This window comes from Cydia pomonella, chromosome 10 (genome assembly GCF_033807575.1).
Source record: "Cydia pomonella isolate Wapato2018A chromosome 10, ilCydPomo1, whole genome shotgun sequence".
Classification (NCBI taxonomy): domain Eukaryota; kingdom Metazoa; phylum Arthropoda; class Insecta; order Lepidoptera; family Tortricidae; genus Cydia; species Cydia pomonella.
This window is the reverse complement of record NC_084712.1, coordinates 7,479,265-7,503,339: the sequence shown is the minus strand read 5'-3', so window position 1 is coordinate 7,503,339 and position 24,075 is coordinate 7,479,265. Positions and strand designations below refer to the sequence as shown.

Sequence of the window (24,075 nt, the reverse complement as noted above, 5' to 3'; positions counted from 1 at the left end):
TCCCACCACCATGCATAAAATAGATAAAATAATACAATCCCGTCGCATTGGTGGCAGAAAGGAAGTGTTAGTCAAGTGGAAAGGTTATCCCAACAAATTTAATAGTTGGATCCCCGCATCAGATATTGAAAGAATATGACTGATGACAGTTTTTATTTAACACTGTTGAGCAATAGTTCAATTTCATACTATCCAGAAAATACGACTGCAAACTTTTTAACTAAGTTACCAAAAACTATCAAGTTGGAGGGTGAATGGACTGTTGGATTAGTAGAGTTTCATTATCCATGTACAATGTTTAACGTTCAAGAACATGAAAATATTCTTTACATAAAAAAGAAAGCGCGCTTGCAAGATAGTAATGATGCAAATCAAAGCCCTAACGCAGGAAGTGATATAATTGTAGAATATAAATCTCACATACCAGCAACAACATATGATAATGTTAACAACTTTTTAATAGCTTTTAATGAGAATCCCTTGCTGAAAAATCAAATAAAAATAAGATATGATGATATATCGAAACTTGTAACAGCCACTCGTACTAATGCAGATTTATTATCTTTAATTGTCTCACCGCAATTAAGTCTTCAATTAGGGTTTGAACCAGGAACAAATATAGTATCAAAGCCAATTGGTAAATATCCTATCAATTTATATTTAGGATTACCATCACAGATTTTCATTTATTCGGATATTATTCAACCACAGATAGTAGGGGATGTTATGTCATCTTTAATACGCATTATACCACTTGATCCAACTAAGTACACTTATGGAGCTTACAAAATGCATGCATTTTCACCAGCTCACTACTTATCCGTTATGCGCAGAGAGTTTGATACTATAGAAATAGATATAAGAACAAGCATTGGCAATCGAGTACCATTCCAGTTTGGTACATCCTGTGTGAAACTACACTTTAAGCGTATAAAATGAATCAAAAAAACGTAAATAACATTTGTCCATATCAACATTATTACTCACATCAGGCAGGGTCTGGCGTTGGAATAATATATAAAGGTGTCTCTCATCAGCGTGGACATGGAATTGGAAGTTTTTTGGGGGGATTATTTAGATCCGTTTTGCCTCTATTGTCAAGTGGATTTCGAACTGTAGGTAAAGAAGCATTAAATGCCGGTGTTGGATTACTCTCTGATATGATGAACTCTCATCCTTTGGAGGACTCATTAAAATCACGTTTTAAAGATGCCAGTTCTAATTTAAAAAGAAAGGCCGATGATAAGATTGATTCTCTAATGAGTGGTTCAGGGTATAAAAGAATAAGGAAAGCAAGACATTCGGTCATTGCACGTAAAGCACTACAAGGAAGACGATCTCATAAATCAACTAAACCTAAATTTGAAGATATTTTTTCATCTTAAAAAAAAAAAAAAAATGGCCTTCATACATAATCATTCATGTGAATGTGCTAAGTCCGAGTTGGACTTGTTTGCTCTACCATCAACACAAACAAGCATTGAAAGTGGTCAATGGATTCATTACAAACCGATTTCATCATTGAGTGATGATGGACCAATTGAATTCCAAGTACCTGGTACGGGAGATGACTATATCGACTTATCTCATACTATGCTCTATATAAAAGCTAAAATAGTATGCTCTGAATCGAATTCCATTAAAGCTACAACTCAAATTGCACCTATTAATAATTGGTTACACTCGCTCTTCAATCAGTTAGATGTGTATTTAAATCAAAAACTTGTGTCTCCACCAAATAACACTTATGCATATCGTGCATATATAGAAACATAACTTAACTATGGACCTGCAGCTAAAACCTCTCATCTTACATGTGGACTGTGGTATCAAGACACTCCTCATAAAATGGATGCTACAGACAGTACAAATAAGGGTTTTTCTAAAAGACAAGAGTTAGTTAAAGTGAATGAAGCGATTGACATGATTGGCCATTTACATGGTGATATATTTAATCGAGACAAATTTTTAATTAATGGTGTAGAAACGCGTATAAAGTTAGTACGAAGTAAGGAAGTGTCTCTCTCTAAGTAATCTCATGTGTAACAGTGAGGATGAAAAATTTAAAGTGTCAATTTTAGACGCAAGCCTTATTATTCGAAAGGCTCGTATCAATCCATCTGTTTTACTAGCACATCAAAAAGTTTTAGCCTCGACTACTGCTAAATATCCTATCACTAGAGCAGAAGTTAAAGTTTTAACAATTCCAACTGGAATTCAAGGTAAAACGTTAGATAACATATTTCTAGGACAAGTACCTAAAAGGTGTATTATAGGGTTTGTAAAAAATTCAGCATTTAATGGTAGTTTCACACAAAATCCATTTAATTTCGATAATAATGGAATAAACCTATTTAGTTTATATGTTGATGGTCAGCAGGTACCATCAAAGACATTGCAGCCCTCATTCAGAGAAGGTTTATTTGCATCAACTTATCATACTTTGTTTTCTGGAACGGGTATTCACTTTTTCAATGAAGGTAACTCGATAGGTAGACAGGACTATGAAGGAGGCTACTGTTTACTAGCTTTTGACTTAACTCCAGATCTTTCAGCCAGCTCAAGCTCACATTGGAATTTAGTCAGACATGGTAGTGTGAGACTAGAAGTTCGTTTTGATACAGCATTAACAACAACAATTAATTGTATAATTTATGCTGAGTTTGATAATGTTATAGAAATAAATAAAAACCGAGATGTAAATGTCGATTATAATAGTTAATTACTGAATAAATAAATCAGACAATAACTTATTTTATCATATATGTAACATAGCTCAAGATGGATACACATGAGATTCAACACTATATGAATAAAATGAATATAGCCTTGGAATCGAATGTATTTGCAGCCAACAGAATGCCAATGTTTGTTCAACTACCTGTTTTCATAATAAGCAAGTCCAGATTTTAAACCTGGCTCACATTGGATAGCCATTTACATTGATGTCAGTGGTGTTGGTGAATATTTTGATTCATTCGGTCGAAAACCAGAAGGTTATCATAAAATGTTCTTGAAAAGAAATGCTAAGAAGTGGTTCTATAATCACCAAGAACTGCAAAGTTATTTAACATCGGTTTGTGGAAAATATTGTTTAGTTTATCTTTATTTAAAAACAAAAAATGTTAAAATGCATGATTTTATTAATGTTTTTTCCGCTGTAAACAGAATAAGTAATGATGTTACTATATGTCATATGTTTAGAATATTATTTGAATAAATATAATATGATAAAAAAATGTGATTTGGTTTTATTTATAACTACACACAATATAATAAAGAAATAAAACATCAACATGTATAAACTATATATTTTTATTCACAATTAGACAACAGTGATTAGACTTTTGAATTAAAATGGTACTTTTTACACTCGTCGGATTCGGAAATCTCCTTCGTGATTCCGTAAATGAGATCTTTAGCTTGCTGTAAGTGCTTATTTGTTTCATTTTCCATCACGAAATATTTTGCACGCACATCCGCAAACATCCAGTGTTTAGTTGTATCAGAAACTTTGGATAGTTTTTTCATATCAAATATTTCTATTTTGATTAGATGTGTCGAATTCGTACCATCGTCTTTGTTTGTAGATATATATGATATACCACCCCCTTTACAGCCTTTTCCTACAGTGGAAGACACGTTTTTCTTCCTCTTTATCTTTGGCTGGTCAAAGAATGCATCGATATTTGAGTGTGTGTTTAATTTTCGCTTCACCGGCTCGTCTGGTACACAAGTTAGGCTGTCCTATGCATCTGACACTGGATAATAGTACTGCTTAAATGTATAGTCTTGGCCGTCGAAGACATTTGATGGGGAGTTCTGTATTTAAAAACAAAACATGTGTTACACAATTGTAAATTTACATAATTTCGTGATTACCACAGTTCTTAAAATCTTAACATTAGAAAAACATGTACAATATTTGTAGTTAATAATTGAAGACTTACCGACATATTGATGCCTTCTGGTGTAGGAGTACAGCGTGGGTCAATCGATAGTAGTATAAAAAAGAAATCGTCGTAGGTCTTTATATATATATACAACTCTTGATCATTAAAAATCTTGTTTCAATACAAAGTCTTGTTTGATAATTGATAACTTGTTTTGCTTCTAAATACGTGTTATTGGAATTTGGCTAACAATTATGATAAGCTCAATTACTAAGTAGATTATACATACATTAAAGTCACATTAAAATTCCATTGTGTGAAATAGAGATTTCAACATTCAACTTTGTAATGAACGAGAATATTTATAAAACTAGATATTTGAAGTATTCTAAAAATAATAAAATTAGGTTAGGTTTGATTTGAACTTCGATGGCATTAGAGACAGGTTGGTTAGGTTTAAACCGTGACCCGCTGTTGATAGGTTAGGTTAGGTTAGAACCGTGACCCCTGAGCAGACAGAAACGTCTGTTGGTAGGTTAGGTTAGGTTTAAACCGTTGTTTGAGCCAATGCGATACTCGCCTATTAAAAACTGAGTACGACAGCGCCACCTAGGGGCAACAAGGCGTGAACGCCCGCGGCCATTACTAAAATCAGTTTTCGCTTGAAACTCCTACGTTTGGAAGCATATTATTGCATCGCCGCCGTAGCACCGCCCTTATTAGTTTTTTTAGTGTTTTTTATGTGTTGTATTTCGCCCCGGGGTTGTCAATCATATGGACTACGTCGGATTTGTGATCAAAATCGAGAAGCAACAGTGGTTTTGGCATCCAGCGGGCCACGAGGTGCGCCTATCAAAAAAGGACCCGATTTCTGCAGATCAAGCCTGAGCGAAGAACGAGGACCCACCAAGTAAGCCCCTAGATTAAGGCTAAGTCGCTTCTCAAGTTTTGTGAACGGCGAAAGTATCGCAAACCCGCCCCGCCTTTCACATCCCGCCATAGTAAATTATTTTTTTTGAAAAATAAATACACCAATATCTTTTCTACATTAAAATTCCGTGAGACCAAGAGTGGCAGTAGTATCACGAGCCCGTGGCTCACTCATTTATTTGGTCCTTCGCCCTTGGATTATCAGTTCAGTGTTTTTAAATACACAACAACGATATTTTTTCCATACCAAACTAACCTATAAACTGTTTAGTTAAGTATCGGACGTTCTATACGTGCCTTATACGACGTACTTATGCCTATATAAAAATAAGTACCTATTCACTACAAAACGTGTTTACGTGTTCTAATCTTCTAATCACAGTGCATCTTCATATTTACATTTATTTACCTACGCGCTTTCGTATAGGCCTCGAATTTACTGTTCCATTTTTTTACCTGCGCGTATCTTACGTACTTACATTACATAGTTACCTACTTAACAGAAAAATAAATTGATAAATTCTAAGTGTTCGTCTAGTAAACATTCAGTGGCGAGTACATATAGATACATATAAGTAGACAGTGAATATCCCGCTGGCCGGTATAATTATTGCGCGGCCAGCTGTCGTTGTTATCGTTGATTGTCGGTAGGTACTTATCGATTGACGAGTCGCGTAGTTAAGTATCCGTTTTGATAGGCGTACCTACCTATTCAAAATAATTATAAATCAAAACAGAATATCGTCTCACGCCATAACTATATACATATAGTCTACTTATATACTATTTTTGTGTGCTGGAGCAAAATGTCGTCGACAGGTAAAAATACCGAAGAAAAAGTAGGGCCTAATATTAAATTATTAGAAGCTCAAATTCAGGCGTATTTCGGTAGAATACAAGGTGTCTATGACTTGTCGTTACACGTCGGGACGGCCAAGTCCCAACAACGGTTTATGTCGCAATCGGCGACCGTTGATACGCTACGTTCGGAATTTAATAAGCTAGTAGAACAGCTCAATGCTGCCCGTATGCAAGCTGATGAAGAGTACGTGCCGTCGTTCCAAACATGGGAAGCTTTTGAGGAAATGTTTTCGCACATTCAACATGTCATAAAACAATTGACGCCCGGCAAGTCCGACGGGGCGCCGGTGCCGGCAGCCGCGCCGGCGCATCTTAAACCGAATTTAAAGCTCCCTCCTATTGTTCTTCAGACGTTTGATGGCGAGCAAAAGAAATTCGCTGCATTTATCGAATGTTTTAATAGTACGGTGCATCGTAATTCGGCCCTTACGGATGCGGAAAGAGTGTTTTATCTCTGTGGTCAACTTTCGGGTAAGGCGTTAGCCACAATAGCCGGAATTATTCCATGTGGTGAAAATTATAAATTAATTTACGACACGCTGGTCGACAAATATGAAGATATAAGGTTGTTAGGTACTTCCTATTTGGACGAATTATTTAACTTTAAACAGTTAGACTCACCGTCCGCGAAAGGGTTGAACGACTTTGTTGATTGTTTTGCAACCTCTGCCGCGGCCTTCGATAAACTGGAAATATCGGACAAGAAAGAATTTATATTCTTATACTTAGCCTTAAAGAAAATCGATCCCGAAACTGCTCGTATGTTTGAAAATTCTGTACGTTCAGAGAAGCTGCCGAAATACGCTAGCTTTCTTACTTTTATTAAGGAGCAAGCCAAAATATTGGAACGGCGCGGGGACCCTAGTTCCACCTCTAATGTAGCAGGTGTGAATACGACCCAGCGTACGGGAAGGCTACAGGGTAAACAGTCGATCGCGAACGCGAAGCGCCCTCAGTCATTTGTAACAACTGTGGAAAACTCAGCTGCATGCGAATTGTGCAACGAAAAACACGATCATTTTTATCAATGCAAAGAGTTTAAAAGGTTGAACCCGCGTGAACGTTACAATGCAATTAAAAAATACGGTGCGTGTGTAAGGTGCCTTAGCCACAAACATAAGAGTGGGAATTGCCGTTCGAGTCAAGTATGCGATAGCTGTAATGCTAATTCGCACCATTCGTTGTTACACTTCGTTGAAAATCTGTCGACATCGCTAACCACAACTGAGGTAGCTGTCCCTTCGTTGGCTGTGACACAAGGTGATGTAGTGGTCAGAGGTCGCACAGTTTGTCAATGTGGCACGACGTCCACGATGCACAGCGGCGGCGCGCTCCCTGCGCCCTCTCTGCCCCCCCCCCGAGTGCCGAGATGGCCATGAATATGGACTCGCCCACTAACATGGATTCGCCCGCGCATTGGGACTCATCTTTCTCTGCGCCTGCCTCGGTAGCAAATGCTACGAATAATGCACAGGTATCATATAATTATTTACAAGCAAATGTCGCACGCGAATTAACGACAGCAATGTTAGCTACCGCCAAGGTGACCGCGGTAGACAAGTATGGGAAAACACACTCTCTGCGCTGTATGATTGACAACGGTTCTCAAAATCATTTTATAACTACCGCTGCTTTTAATAAGCTGTCATTAAATTATTTAAATAAAGAATTGCCGACTACCGTAAATGGATTTGGAGGTGCTCCTAATACTACTAAAGGTAAAGCACAACTTATTATTCGGTCTTGCTATAAGAGGGATGTAGTTTACGATATTACGGCGTTAGTAGCGGATCGCATAGCGCTCCCCGTACCTACCGCTCGAGTTGACCGCGCCGCGCTTACGTTCCTGTCTGGAGTGCCGCTCGCGGATGATGAGTTCCATGTTCCCGGAGACATTGACCTACTTATTGGAGTCGAGCTATTTGGGACCTTGCTTTTGAGCGGTCGGGTCCACGGCCCACCTGGCTCACCGGACGTGTTGGAATCCACTCTAGGGTTTTTAGTAATGGGGAAGACTCCCTTAGCAGTACCACAGTCAAAGCCAAGGACCGTGGCGTTATGTGCGTTCACGGGGGCACCGCTAAATAAATTAGTTGAACGATTTTTTGAGTTAGAAGAAGTACCTACCTGTACTTCTGCCTCCATGAGTGCCGATGAACAAGCTTGTGAGGAAAATTATAAAAATACTACCACTCGGGATGACTCAGGGCGATACTCGGTAGCTTTACCCTTTAAAAGCAGTCCAGAGGAACTTGGGAATTCGCTGGTGCATGCGCAGAAACGTTTTTTATCGCTGGAAAGGAAATTTACCTCCACGCCAGCCCTGCGAATCGCTTACGACGACATTGTACGAGATTACTTAGAGAAGGGTTATTTGAATGCCGTAACAGGGGACAGTAGAGAGGAAGGTTATGTAATTGCCCATCATGGGGTGGTGCGAAACGACAAAATTTCAACCAAATTGCGTCTGGTCCTGGATGCTAGTGCGCCAACCGACAGGAACGTTTCGTTAAATTCAATTTTAAACCCAGGCCCTAACCTACAGTCTGATTTATTTCTGGTACTCTTGAATTTCAGATTATTTCCCGTCGCGTTTTGTGCCGACGTTAAACAAATGTACCTTCAAATTCGTGTGCACCCCGAGTTTAGGAAATACCAACGGATCTTGTATAGGTTCAACCCCGGCGACCCTTTGCGATTATTCGAGTTTGAGCGCGTTTGTTTCGGTTTATCCGTGAGCCCTTATCTGGCTTTACGAACCATTCAACAATTGGCGGTTGACGAGGGACCCCGGCATCCACGCGCAGCTGAGCTTATCAAGCGAGGAGATTACTACATGGACGATGTTGCATCCAGTGCACCGTCTGAAAAAATAGCTGCAGAAACGGCGGTACAGCTCATCGATATGTTTAAGGCGGGTGGTTTTGACCTGATGAAATGGTCGAGTAATTCACCAGAGCTCCTTAAGGCCATACCTGAAGAATACCTACACCCGAGTTGGGTTGAGTTTGGTGACGGATCCTCTCAAAAGGTTTTAGGCGTAAAGTGGGAGCCACGGTCCGATTCATTTTCATTTGAAGTAAACTCAAATACAGAACGATGCACCAAACGCAACATGTTATCGGTAGTGGCAAGATTGTGGGACATTTTAGGGTTTGCGGCTCCTGTGATCTTATATGCTAAACTTATGATAAAACAGTTATGGTTAGAACACATCGAATGGGATGAGACTCCACCCTCGGCTATTATTGACACGTGGGCTAAGTTCGTTAGAGATTTACCGCTTCTTAGCCAAATGAGAATACCGCGTCACGTAGGCGTAACGTCTGCCTGTACGGTTACACTTTTAGCCTTCGCAGATGCGAGTGAGAAGGCTTATGGTGCGGTACTGTACTTACATGTGGTAGCTAATCAAAGCATATCATTGCGATTTTTGTGCGCGAAATCGAAATTGGCCCCGATGAGGGTTGTGTCTTTGGCCCGTTTGGAATTATGTGCGGCATTGCTTATGTCGAAATTGGTTCGAGTAGTTATGGATCATTATACCGCGCGAATCACACTCTCTCAAATATATGCGTTTTCGGATTCGACCGTGACCTTGCACTGGATTCACTCCAGTCCCCACCGATGGAAAATTTTCGTCGCGAATAGGGTGGCAAAGATCCAGAAGAATTTGTCATCGGATTGTTTCTTCCATGTATCAGGGAAGGAAAATCCAAGCGATTGCCTTTCGCGTGGGCTTACACCCTCCCAACTATTGGAACATCCCCTGTGGTTACAAGGTCCGTCGTGGGCTCGACTGGAACGCTCAAGGTGGCCTATAAAACCTTTCGTTGCGAGCCCTGAGAGCGAAGTGCCGGAACAAAAGGTGATAGCCTTACCCACTATTGCGACTATGCCCCCCCCAGAGGAGGAGCCTGTGTTGTACACGTTGTCCAAAAGGATCTCATCTTGGTTAAGATACCTACGCGTGATTGTTTACGTATTACGTTTTATGAAATTGCTGCTATCCAAAGGCGCTGTTACGGTAGAAGACATGGAAGCGGCTGAGGTAGCCGCTATCAAGGCTATTCAGACTGTGCATTTTCCTGAATATTTGAAGGCCAATCAGGCTAGCAAAGTTCCAGCCTCGAAGGCTATTCGGAAACTTAGGCCCATCCTAGTAGATGGAGTGTTGCGAGTAGGAGGTAGGTTGGACAACGCTAATCTCACTTTCGATCACAAACATCCATTTCTGCTGCCGCGTAAGGATCATGTCGTTAATCTGATTATAGATTATATGCACCGCAAAAATTGCCACGCGGGCGAAAAACATTTGTTTTCATTGTTAAGGCTTCGGTATTGGATATTGTCGGCTAGGGGTATTGTACGCTCCAGAATTGAGTCATGTGTGCGGTGTTTCAAGGCACGTCCAAAGGGAACAACGCCGCCAGCAATGGCAAACCTGCCGGAATGCAGACTACAAATCTCCAAGGCTTTCGCGCATACCGGAGTTGATCTATGCGGACCGCTCAACGTTACCTTGGTGCGAAGACGCGGCGCTAAGAGTCAAAAAATGTACGTTTGTGTCTTTATTTGCCTGACCACGCGCAGCACTCATGTAGAGATATGCGCCGACTTAAGTTCAGAAACGTTCCTTAACGCGCTGAAACGGTTTATATCCCGTCGAGGTCCGGTAGACACTATGTATTCAGATAATGCAACGAATTTTGTCGGAACTGATTCTCATTTGAAAAATCTCCTTAATCAAGGTTTTTCTGACATCTTTCAGAAAGAGCTTCTAGAAAATCAAGTAAAATGGAGATTTATCCCCCCGAACGCCCCACACTGGGAAGGCAGCTGGGAAGCGGCTGTAAAATCATTTAAGACTCACCTATTTCGGGTGATTGGCTCTCAAATATTGTCATACGACGAGCTTTACACGCTTTTGTGTCAGATTGAAGCTGTATTGAACAGTAGGCCTTTGGGCCTCTTGAGTGCCGATCCCGCAGAGCCCGCACCGCTCACACCGGCCCATTTTTTGAATACCGTACCCTTAAGGTCCCTACCCGCCGCGGAGATAACAGAAGAGCGGACTCATCGATTATCTCGTTATAGTTTACTCGAGAAACTGGTACAATCATATTGGCGACGCTGGTCCCTGGAGTTTTTACATACGTTACAAACGCGGGAAAAATGGAACACCGATTCGCGACCTATCACCGTTGGGACTGTAGTTCTTATTATCACTGACAACGCCCCGCCGTTGCACTGGCCGATGGGCATAGTTATTGAGACGTACCCAGGAAAAGACGGCGCGATAAGAGTAGTCTTAGTAAAAACAAAGAATGGCACGTATAGGCGCCCGGTAGTACGTTTGTGTCCACTTCCTTCTAATATCCCTTAGTCCGTTTTTTTTTGTAACATCATTAGTGTTAGTAAAGTAGGTTAATGTATATAACTACGTTCTATTCTTAAATTCCCTCGGCTGTTTAAGCGGCCCTTCTAGTTTGTAACGCATATCTGTATATTTAATTACTAAAATTTATTTCCTGGTTTGAAAAGGGAACCTTTCAAGGCCGGGGCTATGTTTGAGCCAATGCGATACTCGCCTATTAAAAACTGAGTACGACAGCGCCACCTAGGGGCAACAAGGCGTGAACGCCCGCGGCCATTACTAAAATCAGTTTTCGCTTGAAACTCCTACGTTTGGAAGCATATTATTGCATCGCCGCCGTAGCACCGCCCTTATTAGTTTTTTTAGTGTTTTTTATGTGTTGTATTTCGCCCCGGGGTTGTCAATCATATGGACTACGTCGGATTTGTGATCAAAATCGAGAAGCAACAGTGGTTTTGGCATCCAGCGGGCCACGAGGTGCGCCTATCAAAAAAGGACCCGATTTCTGCAGATCAAGCCTGAGCGAAGAACGAGGACCCACCAAGTAAGCCCCTAGATTAAGGCTAAGTCGCTTCTCAAGTTTTGTGAACGGCGAAAGTATCGCAAACCCGCCCCGCCTTTCACATCCCGCCATAGTAAATTATTTTTTTTGAAAAATAAATACACCAATATCTTTTCTACATTAAAATTCCGTGAGACCAAGAGTGGCAGTAGTATCACGAGCCCGTGGCTCACTCAACCGTGATGCGCTGTTGATAGGTTAGGTTAGGTTAGAACCGTGACCCCTGAGAAACGTCTGTTGGTTGGTCTAAGAATATATGAAAGGCTCATAACAGTTTACTCGTAAATGAGCAATGTCGCCTAATTAATGGATGCAGTTAGGGAATCATTAATTACCTACCCATAGCAGAGTCCCATCGAGAATTATGTAATTACGATGTAATAAGGAATGAGCATCATAAATGACAGCAACGACCAATAGGAGAGCGCCATCCAGAACCAAGACCCCGCCCACTTGATAACTTCAACTAGGAGGTGTGGCCTAATTAATGGAATGTCATTAGCTAATTAGAACCACTAATGACCGCAACGACCAATAGGAGAGCGACATCTTGAACCAACACCCCGCCCACTTGTTGACCTGAGGTTCTCAGTGTGGCTGCTAAAAAAAAGCGGCCAAGTGCGAGTCGGACTCGCTCATGAAGGGTTCCTTTATGACGTATTAAAAAAAACTACTTAAACTACTAGATCTCGTTCAACATTTTACCACTTTGGACACACATTTTACCACTTTGGTTGTGTCTCTCGCGCAAACTATTCACTTTAGAAAAAAATTATATTAGGAACCTAAATATCATTTTTGAAGACCTATCCATAGATACCCCACACGTATGGGTTTGACGAAAAAAAAAATTTTTTAAATTTTATGACGTATTAAAAAAAACTACTCACTAGATCTCGTTCAAACCAATTTTCGTTAGAAGTTTGCATCGTAATGTATATCATATATTTTTTTTAGATTTTTCATTCTGTTATTTTAGAAGTTACAGGGGGGGGGGGGACACACTTTTTTTTACTTTGGGAGGTTCTCTCGCGCAAACTATTCAGTTTAGAAAAAAATGATATTAGAAACCTTAATATCATTTTTGAAGACCTATCCATAGATACCCCACATGTATGGGTATGTTGAAAAAAAAAAATTTTTTTTAATTTCATGACGTATTAAAAAAAAACTACTTACTAGATCTCGTTCAAACCAATTTTCGTTAGAAGTTTGCATCGTAATGTATATCATATATTTTTTTTAGATTTTTCATTCTGTTATTTTAGAAGTTACAGGGGGGGGGACACTTTTTTTTACTTTGGGAGGTTCTCTCGCGCAAACTATTCAGTTTAGAAAAAAATGATATTAGAAACCTTAATATCATTTTTGAAGACCTATCCATAGATACCCCACATGTATGGGTATGTTGAAAAAAAAATTTTTTTTTTAATTTCATGACGTATTAAAAAAAAACTACTTACTAGATCTCGTTCAAACCAATTTTCGGTGGAAGTTTACATGGCAATGTATATCATATATTTTTTTTAGATTTTTCATTCTGTTATTTTAGAAGTTACGGGGGGGGGGACACACATTTTACCACTTTGGAAGTGTCTCTCGCGCAAACTATTCATTTTAGAAAAAAATGATATTAGAAACCTCAATATCATTTTTGAAGACCTATCCATAGATACCCCACACGTATGGGTTTGATGAAAAAAGATTTTTTGAGTTTCAGTTCTAAGTATGGGGAACCCCCAAAATTTATTGTTTTTTTTCTATTTTTGTGTGAAAATCTTAATGCGGTTCATAGAATACATCCACTTACTAAGTTTGAACAGTACAGCTCTTATAGTTTCGGAAAAAAGTGGCTGTGACAGAATCGGACAGACAGACGGACATGACGAATCTATAAGGGTTCCGTTTTTTGCCATTTGGCTACGGAACCCTAAAAAGGTCATCAACCAAAACCAGGACTGTTTGACCCTCCAAAGCTGAGCCAGAACGCACACATCCCTACTACTCTTTACCTTAATCATCGCTCGTAACATTCTTAAGTACCGAGTTTTTAAACGAGATAATATATAAATAAATAGTTTAGAACATAATAGTAGTTTCTTAAAAGAAACATTATACTGGCAAAAATTGTAATTTGGACAAACTCGACTTAAACCACACTGGAGGCACAGAGTTATATCCTACAAAAAACTAAAAAAAGAACCTTAAAAAAAATTGTTGGAAAGTTTTAACAGAGTCACCGTATTCATTGCGGTAAAGTAAATGGAAAAGAACGATGTGTCGATACTACCTCTAAAATGTTCATTAAAAAAATGTAGCCATAAAAGTAAAGTATAGTCCGAATGACATTTTCAATGCAGACGAAACCGGAAACTTCTAGAAGTTGACGTCGGATAAAACTTTATTAAAATTTGTATTGTAATAATATAGAAGTAAGGATTTTTTCCTTGTTATCAGAGAGCCTCTCGTCGGCGCCGTGGTGGAGCCAACGACGCCGCCGCCGACGCCAATCGCCTAGAAACAACGCCAACATCGAAGCCCTACGGAGCCTGCCTAAACCAACAATTCGGCGGTGCAGAAAACGAGGGTGTGTGACATCGCCCTGCATGTATTAGCAAGGTCGTCCGGAAGGAGGTGCTTACTACACTTCGATAAAAAGGCAAATACATTCAGAGAGCTGAAGAATCTGTTTTTTTGTCAAAGGGCAAATCGATTCGGGTAGTCAAATTTTTTCACACTTATCCGATCATTAGCTAGAGGACACGTGTACCTAACTTTTGAAGCGACCCGAAAAAGATAATAACCGGCCAAGAGCATGTCGGGCCACGCTCAGTGTAGGGTTCCGTAGTTACTCTTCCGTCACAATAAGCTAAACTCAAGCTTAAAGTATAGTAAATTGTTAACCAAGGGATGAAACGGTACCTTTCACCCGAGTTAAACAAATAGGCAAATTTGCATAATCAGTACCTAATTAAAGTAAGTCTTTTACTATGAAGGGAAAACTTTTTGCGATAACTCAAAAACAGCTAAACTGATGATGTCTGCTATAGTTTTCATTTAATGTCTTTCTTAAGCTCTACTTCCACGATTTTTTTCATATTTTTTGGACCTATGGTTCAAAAGTTAGAGGGGGGGGGACACATTTTTTTTTCTTTCGGATTTATTCGCGATTATCTCCGAATATATTCACTTTATCAAAAAATGTTTCTTGAAAACCCCTATTAGTTTTGAAAGACCTTTCCAACGATACCGCACACTCTAGGGTTGAAGCGAAAAAAAAATTTCACCCCCACTTTACGTGTAGGGGAGGTACCGTAAAAAAAATTAAATTTTTAGATTTTATTCTACGACTTTGTCGGCTATATTGATTTATATATCCATGCCAAATTTCAGCTTTCTAGCACTAACGACCACGGAGCAAAGCCTCGGACAGACAGACAGACAGACAGACGGACATGGCGAAACTATAAGGGTTCCGTTTTATGCCATTTGGCTACGGAACCTTAAAAAACAAACAACTGACACATGCAAAAGATTCAGACATATATCGTGAAGAATCAGTAAAGTCCAAATATCTGGGAATTAATGGAGTGCACTGACTAAAACCGTTGGAATGTAGGTACACCCCTTATTAAATACAGTTCTTTAATCTGTGGTATATTATCTGTTATTGCTGTCAAACCGTGCTGTTAGATCTCTCTCTCCGTCGCTAGTCGTCTAACGATTATCACATGAATGTAACAATTTATTTATATTATACTTTACTGCACATAAAATAATAAGTACAAATGGTGGACTTAATGGCTTAAGGCATTCTCTACCAGTCAACCACTGCGCCAAAAAGAGACGTTTGTTAGGTGCAGGCTTTGTAATTGAGAATAATTAACCGATGTAGTTTATGTATCTTAATTAAATAATAACAACGTGAATTCTTCGATTCTTTCTCATCTATCATTTCCATCAACCACTCCGCTGTGCTCTGCCTATTTCCAACAGAGACGTCAGGTTGTAAATTACAAAGATCGGGCGTTGCAGAGGTGTCGACAGACACCATATATGAGATAATTTGGAAAAACTTGAAATCTTTCTTTAACTTGCTCTCAATGACATATCAAAAAAGAAAAGACTTTAATATTGTCGAAACCAATTTTTGTTCAACCGCTGGTCTATAATTTCTCAGAGTCAAATTACTTGCCCTATTCTATACAACCAATCGCTCCCAGGATATATCTCAGTGTCGGTCCGCGAGATGGCGCCACAAATCAACGACCCTCGTCATAATAAAACCAAAATTATCGGAGCAGTCCTTTTAAAATAAACTTGCCCTGTACCGGCTGCCATACAAACGGGGTCTGTTTGGAAATAATATTTATTTTGAAAAGCGCAAATTTAGAGGGGATAAGCGATCTCAAATAGGTAAAGAACTTCAAGGTAAATCCACGTACGCATTCGGCGATTTCGGCGAAGTTGTTCCAGGCTCCAGCCACACACAATATTCCCACTGACAATTTTAGCTTGCAAAAACATGAAACTCGAGACATAGAGTTGGGGCTATTTATAGATAATTTCGCTATAGGTTCTTTGTGGGAGCTTAAGTACAGCGGGAAGATTCATGAGATAGCCCTCGACAAATTTTATTTGAAGTAAGAATGCTGTTTTATTAGCATTCAATAATAAGGACTTCAAACCTATGTGGAAGAATGTCTCGTCGTCAATAAAAATTCGGGCAAGTTTCTACTTTAACAACGTAACGTAATGCGATCAATCAGCGCTACTAATGAAATAATAACAAATATTGACGTGGACAGCCTCAGCACTGAAAATCTGAAGCACGGTCGATTAAATTCCTACCACTGTCCTGATTTCTGTCCGCATTTGAGAATTATTCGAAGATTTGGTATTGTCGGCTGTAATGGTCAGAGGGTCGGAACACGAGTCGCAAGATCTTGTTGTCACTTCGGCTCGAAGCGAGGAGTATTTTAGAGAGCTGAAGAATCTGGTCTTTACAAAGGCGAAATTGATTCGGGTTGAAAAATTTTGGTCACACATTCGATCACATACCATGTGTAACCTTTTGAATGGCCCGGAAAAGGGAAACCAACTGACACGAAATCGTGTAAAAGCCAAACATTGAATTGGTGGACCATCCAACAAAATAATAATCGAAACACCCCAATGCCATGACAGTGTAAAAATAGCGCAATGTTTGCAAGAAGAGGAGGATTGGCGACGTCAAAGGACAAAATTTTAATTTAAAAAAATCCGCCGAGAAAAATAAGAGGGAAATATTTGGAGGCATATCCAGATATGGATTTTGTCCACAAACGGCATCAGTTAAGTTCCAATTTACCGTTACTGTTTAATGGTAACCGGTCACAATTTGATTAACATAAGATATGCAATAATCTGCAGTTATTATTACAGTTTATAGTTACAGATTAGATTACTTAATTATTACAGTTTCGGGTAGTAGGTATCATGTGTGTAATATGTAAAAATATTATAAATAAATGAGTATGAGTATAATCAGTAAAAGTTGCCAACAAAATTGTTAATATTATAAACACATGCGCATTTATTTTGACAAAGCAAAGCATGCTTGCTGCATGCCATGCATAATTACGATGCCTACAGTTACAATAATTCAATGTCTTATGATGTCCTGACATACAAAGAACCTCAAACCAGGCCTTCCCGCAATATTACCGCAAAAGAAACAAAAAAAAAACATATAGTTGACCGATATGCATGCTGTAATAAGAACTATCCGCAAAACTATCTGGCCGGTCAGGTCATAATGCCATCTCTTTCACTCTTGGTTGGTCTTAACAAGGGTAAAGGAGATAGCATTATGATCTCAGTGGCCAGTTAGTTTTGCGGCACGTATAGTGTTTACCTATGTGATGAAGCGCGATTATCCGCGAAGCTCAGTTTTATTGGTATAGATGACCCAAACCCCATGGAAGTTGTTAGTAAACTCAATTAATGCGCAAGACTAACAGACATCTGAGTGTCTAGCAGGTACCCCATGTACAGTCTTAAGTCTAGGCAGTAGGAATTGGCAGACCTTCGAAGACTGGGGCTGATTTCAAACGCCGATATTGGACGAAAGACCAAGCCAAGAAACCGTAATCGTCTAGTGGTTAGGACCCATTAATATATGGCAAGTAATAAATAAACATAGCGGACAAAGCTTACCTATTACCATTTCATACCTCGACAACAACAAACAACACGGAATTATTATTCGATGAAAGATACCATTAGAGTAACAAAATATTTTTAAAGCATTTATTTTATTAAAACTGTTGTTACAACACATTCTTTGTTTTTAAGTATTTGTGCTTGTGAGTTTTATTTTGTTTAGAAATTGAAAGGATTACTAAAATTGTAAAATGGATTAGTAAATTCCCGGTTATTTAGGAATGAGGTGGCCTTTATTGTCGATATAAATACTTAAATACCTATTTGACAAAGCAAGATATTCTACAAGTTTGCAAAAACATGAAAGCTGATTATACTTAATATGGCAACTTTAAATAAATAAATAAAACAAAGAATTTCAGGAATCGTCTCCGTCTGTTTTAAGCTATTTTTGACAAATATTAAATTACAATAATCTCTATATAAAATTCTAAAAAACAATGTTACAGGAAAAACAAACTGCCAGAAAAAGGTGTTCTCAATATGCCATAAATATAAACCGTTAATTATCGGTTTCTTACCCATTACCAACATTGTCATTGAACTACTTCCCCCCGAGTTAGTTATAATTAACATATTTGTTAAATTTATCTACAAGTACTGTTTAATAAATCCTACAAATAAGTAAGAAGCTTACAAGTAAATAAATTACAATTATTACCATTGTAAACATTGTTTAATAAACGTTTACATATGTAAAAAACGCCTGTCGCTTTCAATGAGAAAATTGTAATTGTGAGGAACAATTTTTTTTTAATACCACGACGGTGGCAAACAATCATACGGCCCGCCTGATGGTAAGCAGTCACCGTAGCCTATGGACGCCTGCAACACCAGAGGCATTACATGCGCGTTGCCGACCCTTTAAAAACCTGTACACTCCTTTTTTTGAAATTTAAAAATTTACATAAAATGTAAGTTTTTTCTACAAGCTCTTAATAAATAAGGGTAGACTTATTCGTTACTCATTAGGAAATTATTAAATTGGTTAACCTATTCAAATCATGAAGAACAACAACAAAATTTCAATTTTATCTCTATTATACCAGACTGCACTTATTAAAATCTAACGACACAAGCTACTTGTAGTTAGAATTCTTGTTTTTTATTGTATAAAAAACAAACTCAAGAATAAAGGAAGACCAAGATATAAGTACAGTCACGTCTGAAAATATCGATACAAAAATATGTATACACTACCTTAATATGTGGGCAATAAGTCGTGTATACATATTTTAGGCACTTTTTTCGTATCGATATTTTCAGACGTGACCGTACCTACCTATGTGTTATTTTTCGAGCAACAGTCAGAAGTAGCTCAAAAGCACCTACGAAGAAAAAGACACGGCAAAAGCAACCATTTAAGTAGGTAGGCACGTAAATATTTTAAAAAACTTTTTTTTTCATTTTTCTACCTACTTACTTCTATATGCAACCTAGTCATCACCAAATAAGGATGGATAAAGGAGATATTGGAGATTTGTTGGAGATATTATTATTTTTCTACAGAATCTAGAAATGTCAGAACAACAAGAGAAATTATTTACAAAAATGACAACCTACAAAACAACGAATCAACGATGACAACCATTTTTTTTTTCAATCCATGTTACCATGTTAGCCACCCATTTCCATGTATTTTTATATAAAAAGATACGATAAAAGCAACCATTTACGTATTATTAATATTTTTTCATTTTTATACCAACACAAGCAATCTAGTCGACACCAAAAAATACCGATGGATTAAATAATATGATGATGGATGGAAATATTATTATTTTTCTAGAGAATCTAGAACCATCAGAACAACAAGACCGCCTACAAAACAACGACCACCAATTTTTTTTAAGAAACCAAGTCAATTTACCCAATATTATGTCAATTCTTGATTTTTAAACAATTTAAATATCGGTAATCAGAAGCAATTTCCAGGTATTTTTGGTATGGTAGGCCATACCAAGGCAAATAGAATACCACTTTAAACTCAACGAAACGGCAAGTTAAATAATTACGACCAAAGAAAATCGAAAAAGACGATCTGCTCTGCGGAACTTGACATCCAAATGAATTGTAACGAAAACGGTAAGTACAGATTTTTTTTAATTTTAACGGTCTCTTTGAAGGAGGTGATGTTGTTTCTTCAATTAACCTTTTTACGTTAAACTAATTTTTAAGCGGCCATAGATTAAAAAAAAATATTTCCCTGTTTTTTCTTGGTCTTCTAGAAATTTTCTCTTCTTCGACGCCGTACAGATCGAGCCCGCTGGATGGAACCCCGTTCGGGGAAGTCCAACGAGCGATCTAAAATCAATGGTTTTCAAATTACTTTTAGTTCCATAGTTTTGGTCAAATGACTGCACCGAGTATTTCTCTTCCTTCTCCATAAAGCGACGAGCTTCTTAGATGTGTCCATGAATGCAGATCGCGATTCGTAACAATAGAACGAATGCTCTCCGTCCATTCACTCAGACGGCCCATTCCTTTTTTCACAAGAACGTAGAAAATTTAAGGTTGTGGCGCGGCGTCCGCTCAGCAACAACAACATTGATTTAGGTACTTGAAGTTCTTGACGTGCTAATGCGTGGTAACTATTTCGCGTCTGATTTACAACTAAAAGACTAACACAACAATAACGAAACGAACGCGGTCGGGTCGGGTGGGGCCGAGGGGGCCTACCGCAAAAACCGAACTTCGCAAATTGCGGGGATCTTTCTCTTTTACTCTCACTAAGTCGTAATAAGAGTGACAGAGAAAAATGCACGCAATTGACGAACTTCGATTTTCGTGGTTATAGCCAGAGTATTCTTGAAATCACGCTGATGGGATGCCTATTACAAAAGTTAAGGGAATATGGACCTTCTGTACAGAGGCCACGTTCTATATTTGATGTGAATCCTTACATTATGGTGGCGCGGCAGGTAAACAAAACTACTCATGCTCGTGACTCATTATTACTCATTATTTAATGAGTAAATATTTCTTAAAAGTAAATGATGCTTATCTTTAAATAATTCCTAATAATATGTTGACATCAGTTACATTATTCTGCGTAGCGTTTGTCAAAAATTGCATGGCGTTTTTATTTTTATTTCCTGTAATATACTTAATACTGAAACAATATCTTCAAACAACTTCATTTACTTACCTTACAATGGATTTGTCATTCGAAGTATTTATTTGCACAAGTATGACTTTTGGACGAGTGTTTTGTATTATTTTGTACAACAAAATTATTTGCGAATACTACTATAACAATAATGGCGATTAGTTCAATAATCTGCGAGTACGTTGAGTATGTTGATATTTCAACATGAAACTGCCCAAACAGATACGTGTGTAAGTGTGACAACATAACGACGAACACAAATATGCGATGGCGAGTTGCTTTAATTGATAGCCGTAAAGTTACCGACGAAATCAGTCTACCCTCGGAAGCAGATAGCATAAATATATGATACAATTGATACACAAATCAACCGATGTAAGACGTAAGTCAACATAATTTATTTATGGTAATTAAACTTAATTTTAATAATTCAAATTTTTATTATATAACAGGAGGAAAGGTTTCCGGCCCTTAGAACCCTTATAGTTTCACCATGTCCGTCTGTCCATCCGCCAGCGGCTTCGCTCCGTGATCGTTAGTACTCGTACTAGAAAGCTGCAATTTGGCATGGATTCATAAATGACTACTTAGTATGTATGGCGACAGGTAAAACAAAAACTAAAAAAGCCGTTTTTGAATTTTTGCAAAAGTCTTCTCAATAAAAACGTACAAAGCGCTGTGAAGGTACTTCCTTATGCTTATATACCTATAATGTACATGATACTTACTAATAGCCCCCGTTTAGCTTATTCTGACAGAATGGTAACTACGGAACCCTGAACATGGCCCGACATGTCCTTAGCCGATTTCTTTCTTGAAGGTTAGAATACTTACCATTAGGTAAAAACAACATAAGTATTTTTTCTTGAAGGTTTGAAGAAAATACCATTAGGAAAAAGAAAATATACTTAATTAAAAACAACAATAGTACTACCGTCTACGGTCTACCGTCTCCAATTCTCCCTCAGTTGCTCAAAGGTTAACTGGAAGAGATCCCTTAAAGGGATAAGTTCGCCTTTGTACTAATGATGAGTGTTTTATTTCCTGTTTTGTTTTCATTTTTGTACAATAAAGAGTTTTACTACTACTACTACTACTACTACTACTAGTACTTTGTAACTACTAGATACTACTAGTGTAGTAAGTTGTATAGTGGGTCTATAATGCACTCCCAGAGGACATAAAGGTGCTCGAGGGTAATTCTTTTAAGCGTCGCCTGACGAACTGGCTTCTAGACCAATGTTACTATAGCGTAAAGGCGTACCTCGACCGCAGTTAGTTCAGTTTTAGGTTAAGAATCAGATTTTTGTACCTCTAGGTTAGAACTGAATGTATTGTTACTTAATCATATTTTGAGCTATACAAAATTCGCATTTTAATTTTTAATTTATATTAAGCTTCATTGTTATATTATTTATTTTTATTATTAGATTTAAGACTGATTTGATTTGCACGCTTGCACGCAGGCAAGATACACAGTAGATCTATAAATAATATTATGTAACATCCCATTACTGTATCTAAGCAAATAAACACTTCTGATTCTGATTCTGACTCTACTAGTAATAATAAAATAATAATAATAATTAAGCCTATATACGTCCCACTGCTGGGCACAGGCCTCTACTCATGCGCGAGAGGGCTTGGGCTATAGCCCCCATGCTACGCATCCTACTAGTGCGTATACAAATCCCATCCATGGTTCTATTATTAGAATTGGGAATTATTTCCCATGCGACGGTATCTACCTAATTAGATAAGTAGGATTAGACACGTCTAGTAATAAAATCTATTAGGTTCAACACTTACTAAACACGAACCTAGTTCTGAAAACTAATTCGTGAACTAGCGAAGCAGTAACTAACTTCTTCAATTTAACTAGCGACAGTAACAACTAAACAAAAGTTTGCGGAACGCCCAGTGAAGCATTGCTTGGACATTTGAAGAAGTTAAGAGCCTAACTTTAGTACTATCGTGGACACAGTTTACTGGATATAAATCCTTATTATTATAAAAAAAAACGTTATTGTATCATGAGATAAGGTTTACAAAAAGCCTGCTAAATGTGTTGCTGTAACATACGATACGAGTGGTTGATTGATGTGAAGGAAAACATCGTGAGGAGACCGGAACTAAGTCTCCCTATGAGTTGAAGAGTCAGATGGCAGTCGTTTACGTAAAAAAACAGTGCTAGCGCCAATTCTAGTGATTAGGTGTAGAAAACGTGGACCCTGAGCCCGGTGTGCCCATACTTACAAAGCGTCAGATGATCTTGACATATTTGCTGATAGTGCTGGTGAATTTTACAGGAAACTCTTAAAGTGCATATATGTGATATGATATGTCTTATCTCATTGATATAAATTTTGTAGTTTAACTTTTAAAAAAACACACTAACACTAACCCTGCACCCACTAACAATGACATAAAGGTGTAGCAATGACGTAAGGTTACACTAACACTAACTAAATTTTTAACACTAGACCCTACTCATACGTTCCTGTCGGTGAGTAAGGTTGCCAGAGCTCAACGAGGGTGCGGAGTGTTAGGGTCAGCAACGCGCATGTAACTCCTTTGGAGTTGCAGGCGTACATAGGCAGCCTTACTAAGGTCAAGCAAACATGCATATACTGATCGTCTCTTTTCGTGTAGTGTACTAATAGTTGACCGTGCATCAAAGCCGTGTGCTGGCTCATTATGGCTGAATCCGTTGAGAGACCAAAGACGAAAACCAAACTGAGCGTCATCTATAATACACCCCTCCTGAATGAAACGTTGCAGCAGCCGCTCAAACACTTTACCGACCACTGTACCTAGAGATATTGGACGATAATTCCTGGCAGATCCCAGGTTCCCGGACAACCGTCTTCATAAACTAATATAACTTACCTCGTGAGAAGCAGCGTAGCGAGCAAGTAGAAGACGGATGGATGCACGCCGCACTCGCACTCCTGGAATGGAAGGTTTATTTTTATTATTTCATCCCTTACAAGGTGACCATTTAAAATAGACAATTCAGGGTCGAATTAGAAGCACCCATTAGCTACACTGTCCGCATATTGGTGTCCAAATTTCGGTAAATTAAGTTTAATTTACAGATTTACAATGACGAATTACGCTTAAAGATAAAGTGTGATAG

At 38.4% G+C, this 24,075-nt stretch overlaps 1 protein-coding gene and 1 long non-coding RNA gene across 4 annotated transcripts in view; both read right to left on the bottom strand.

Annotated features, from left to right (window-relative positions):
- Positions 1-24,075, bottom strand: part of LOC133521965 (uncharacterized) — a 121,477-nt gene that overhangs the window by 94,716 nt on the left and 2,686 nt on the right. For all 3 annotated transcript variants that reach the window (XR_009799971.1, XR_009799972.1, XM_061857121.1), the window contains exon 3: positions 23,826-23,887. Coding sequence is in view for 1 of the 3 variants with exons in the window: in XM_061857121.1 (XP_061713105.1) it covers positions 23,826-23,887 (62 nt within the window). In the remaining 2 variants the exon portion in view is untranslated. The remainder of the gene's footprint in view (positions 1-23,825; positions 23,888-24,075) is intronic.
- Positions 3,300-4,443, bottom strand: LOC133521949 (uncharacterized). Its single transcript, XR_009799968.1, has 2 exons — positions 3,951-4,443; positions 3,300-3,822 (listed from the first exon to the last, which is right to left on the bottom strand). It is a non-coding gene; the product is annotated as an uncharacterized LOC133521949 (long non-coding RNA).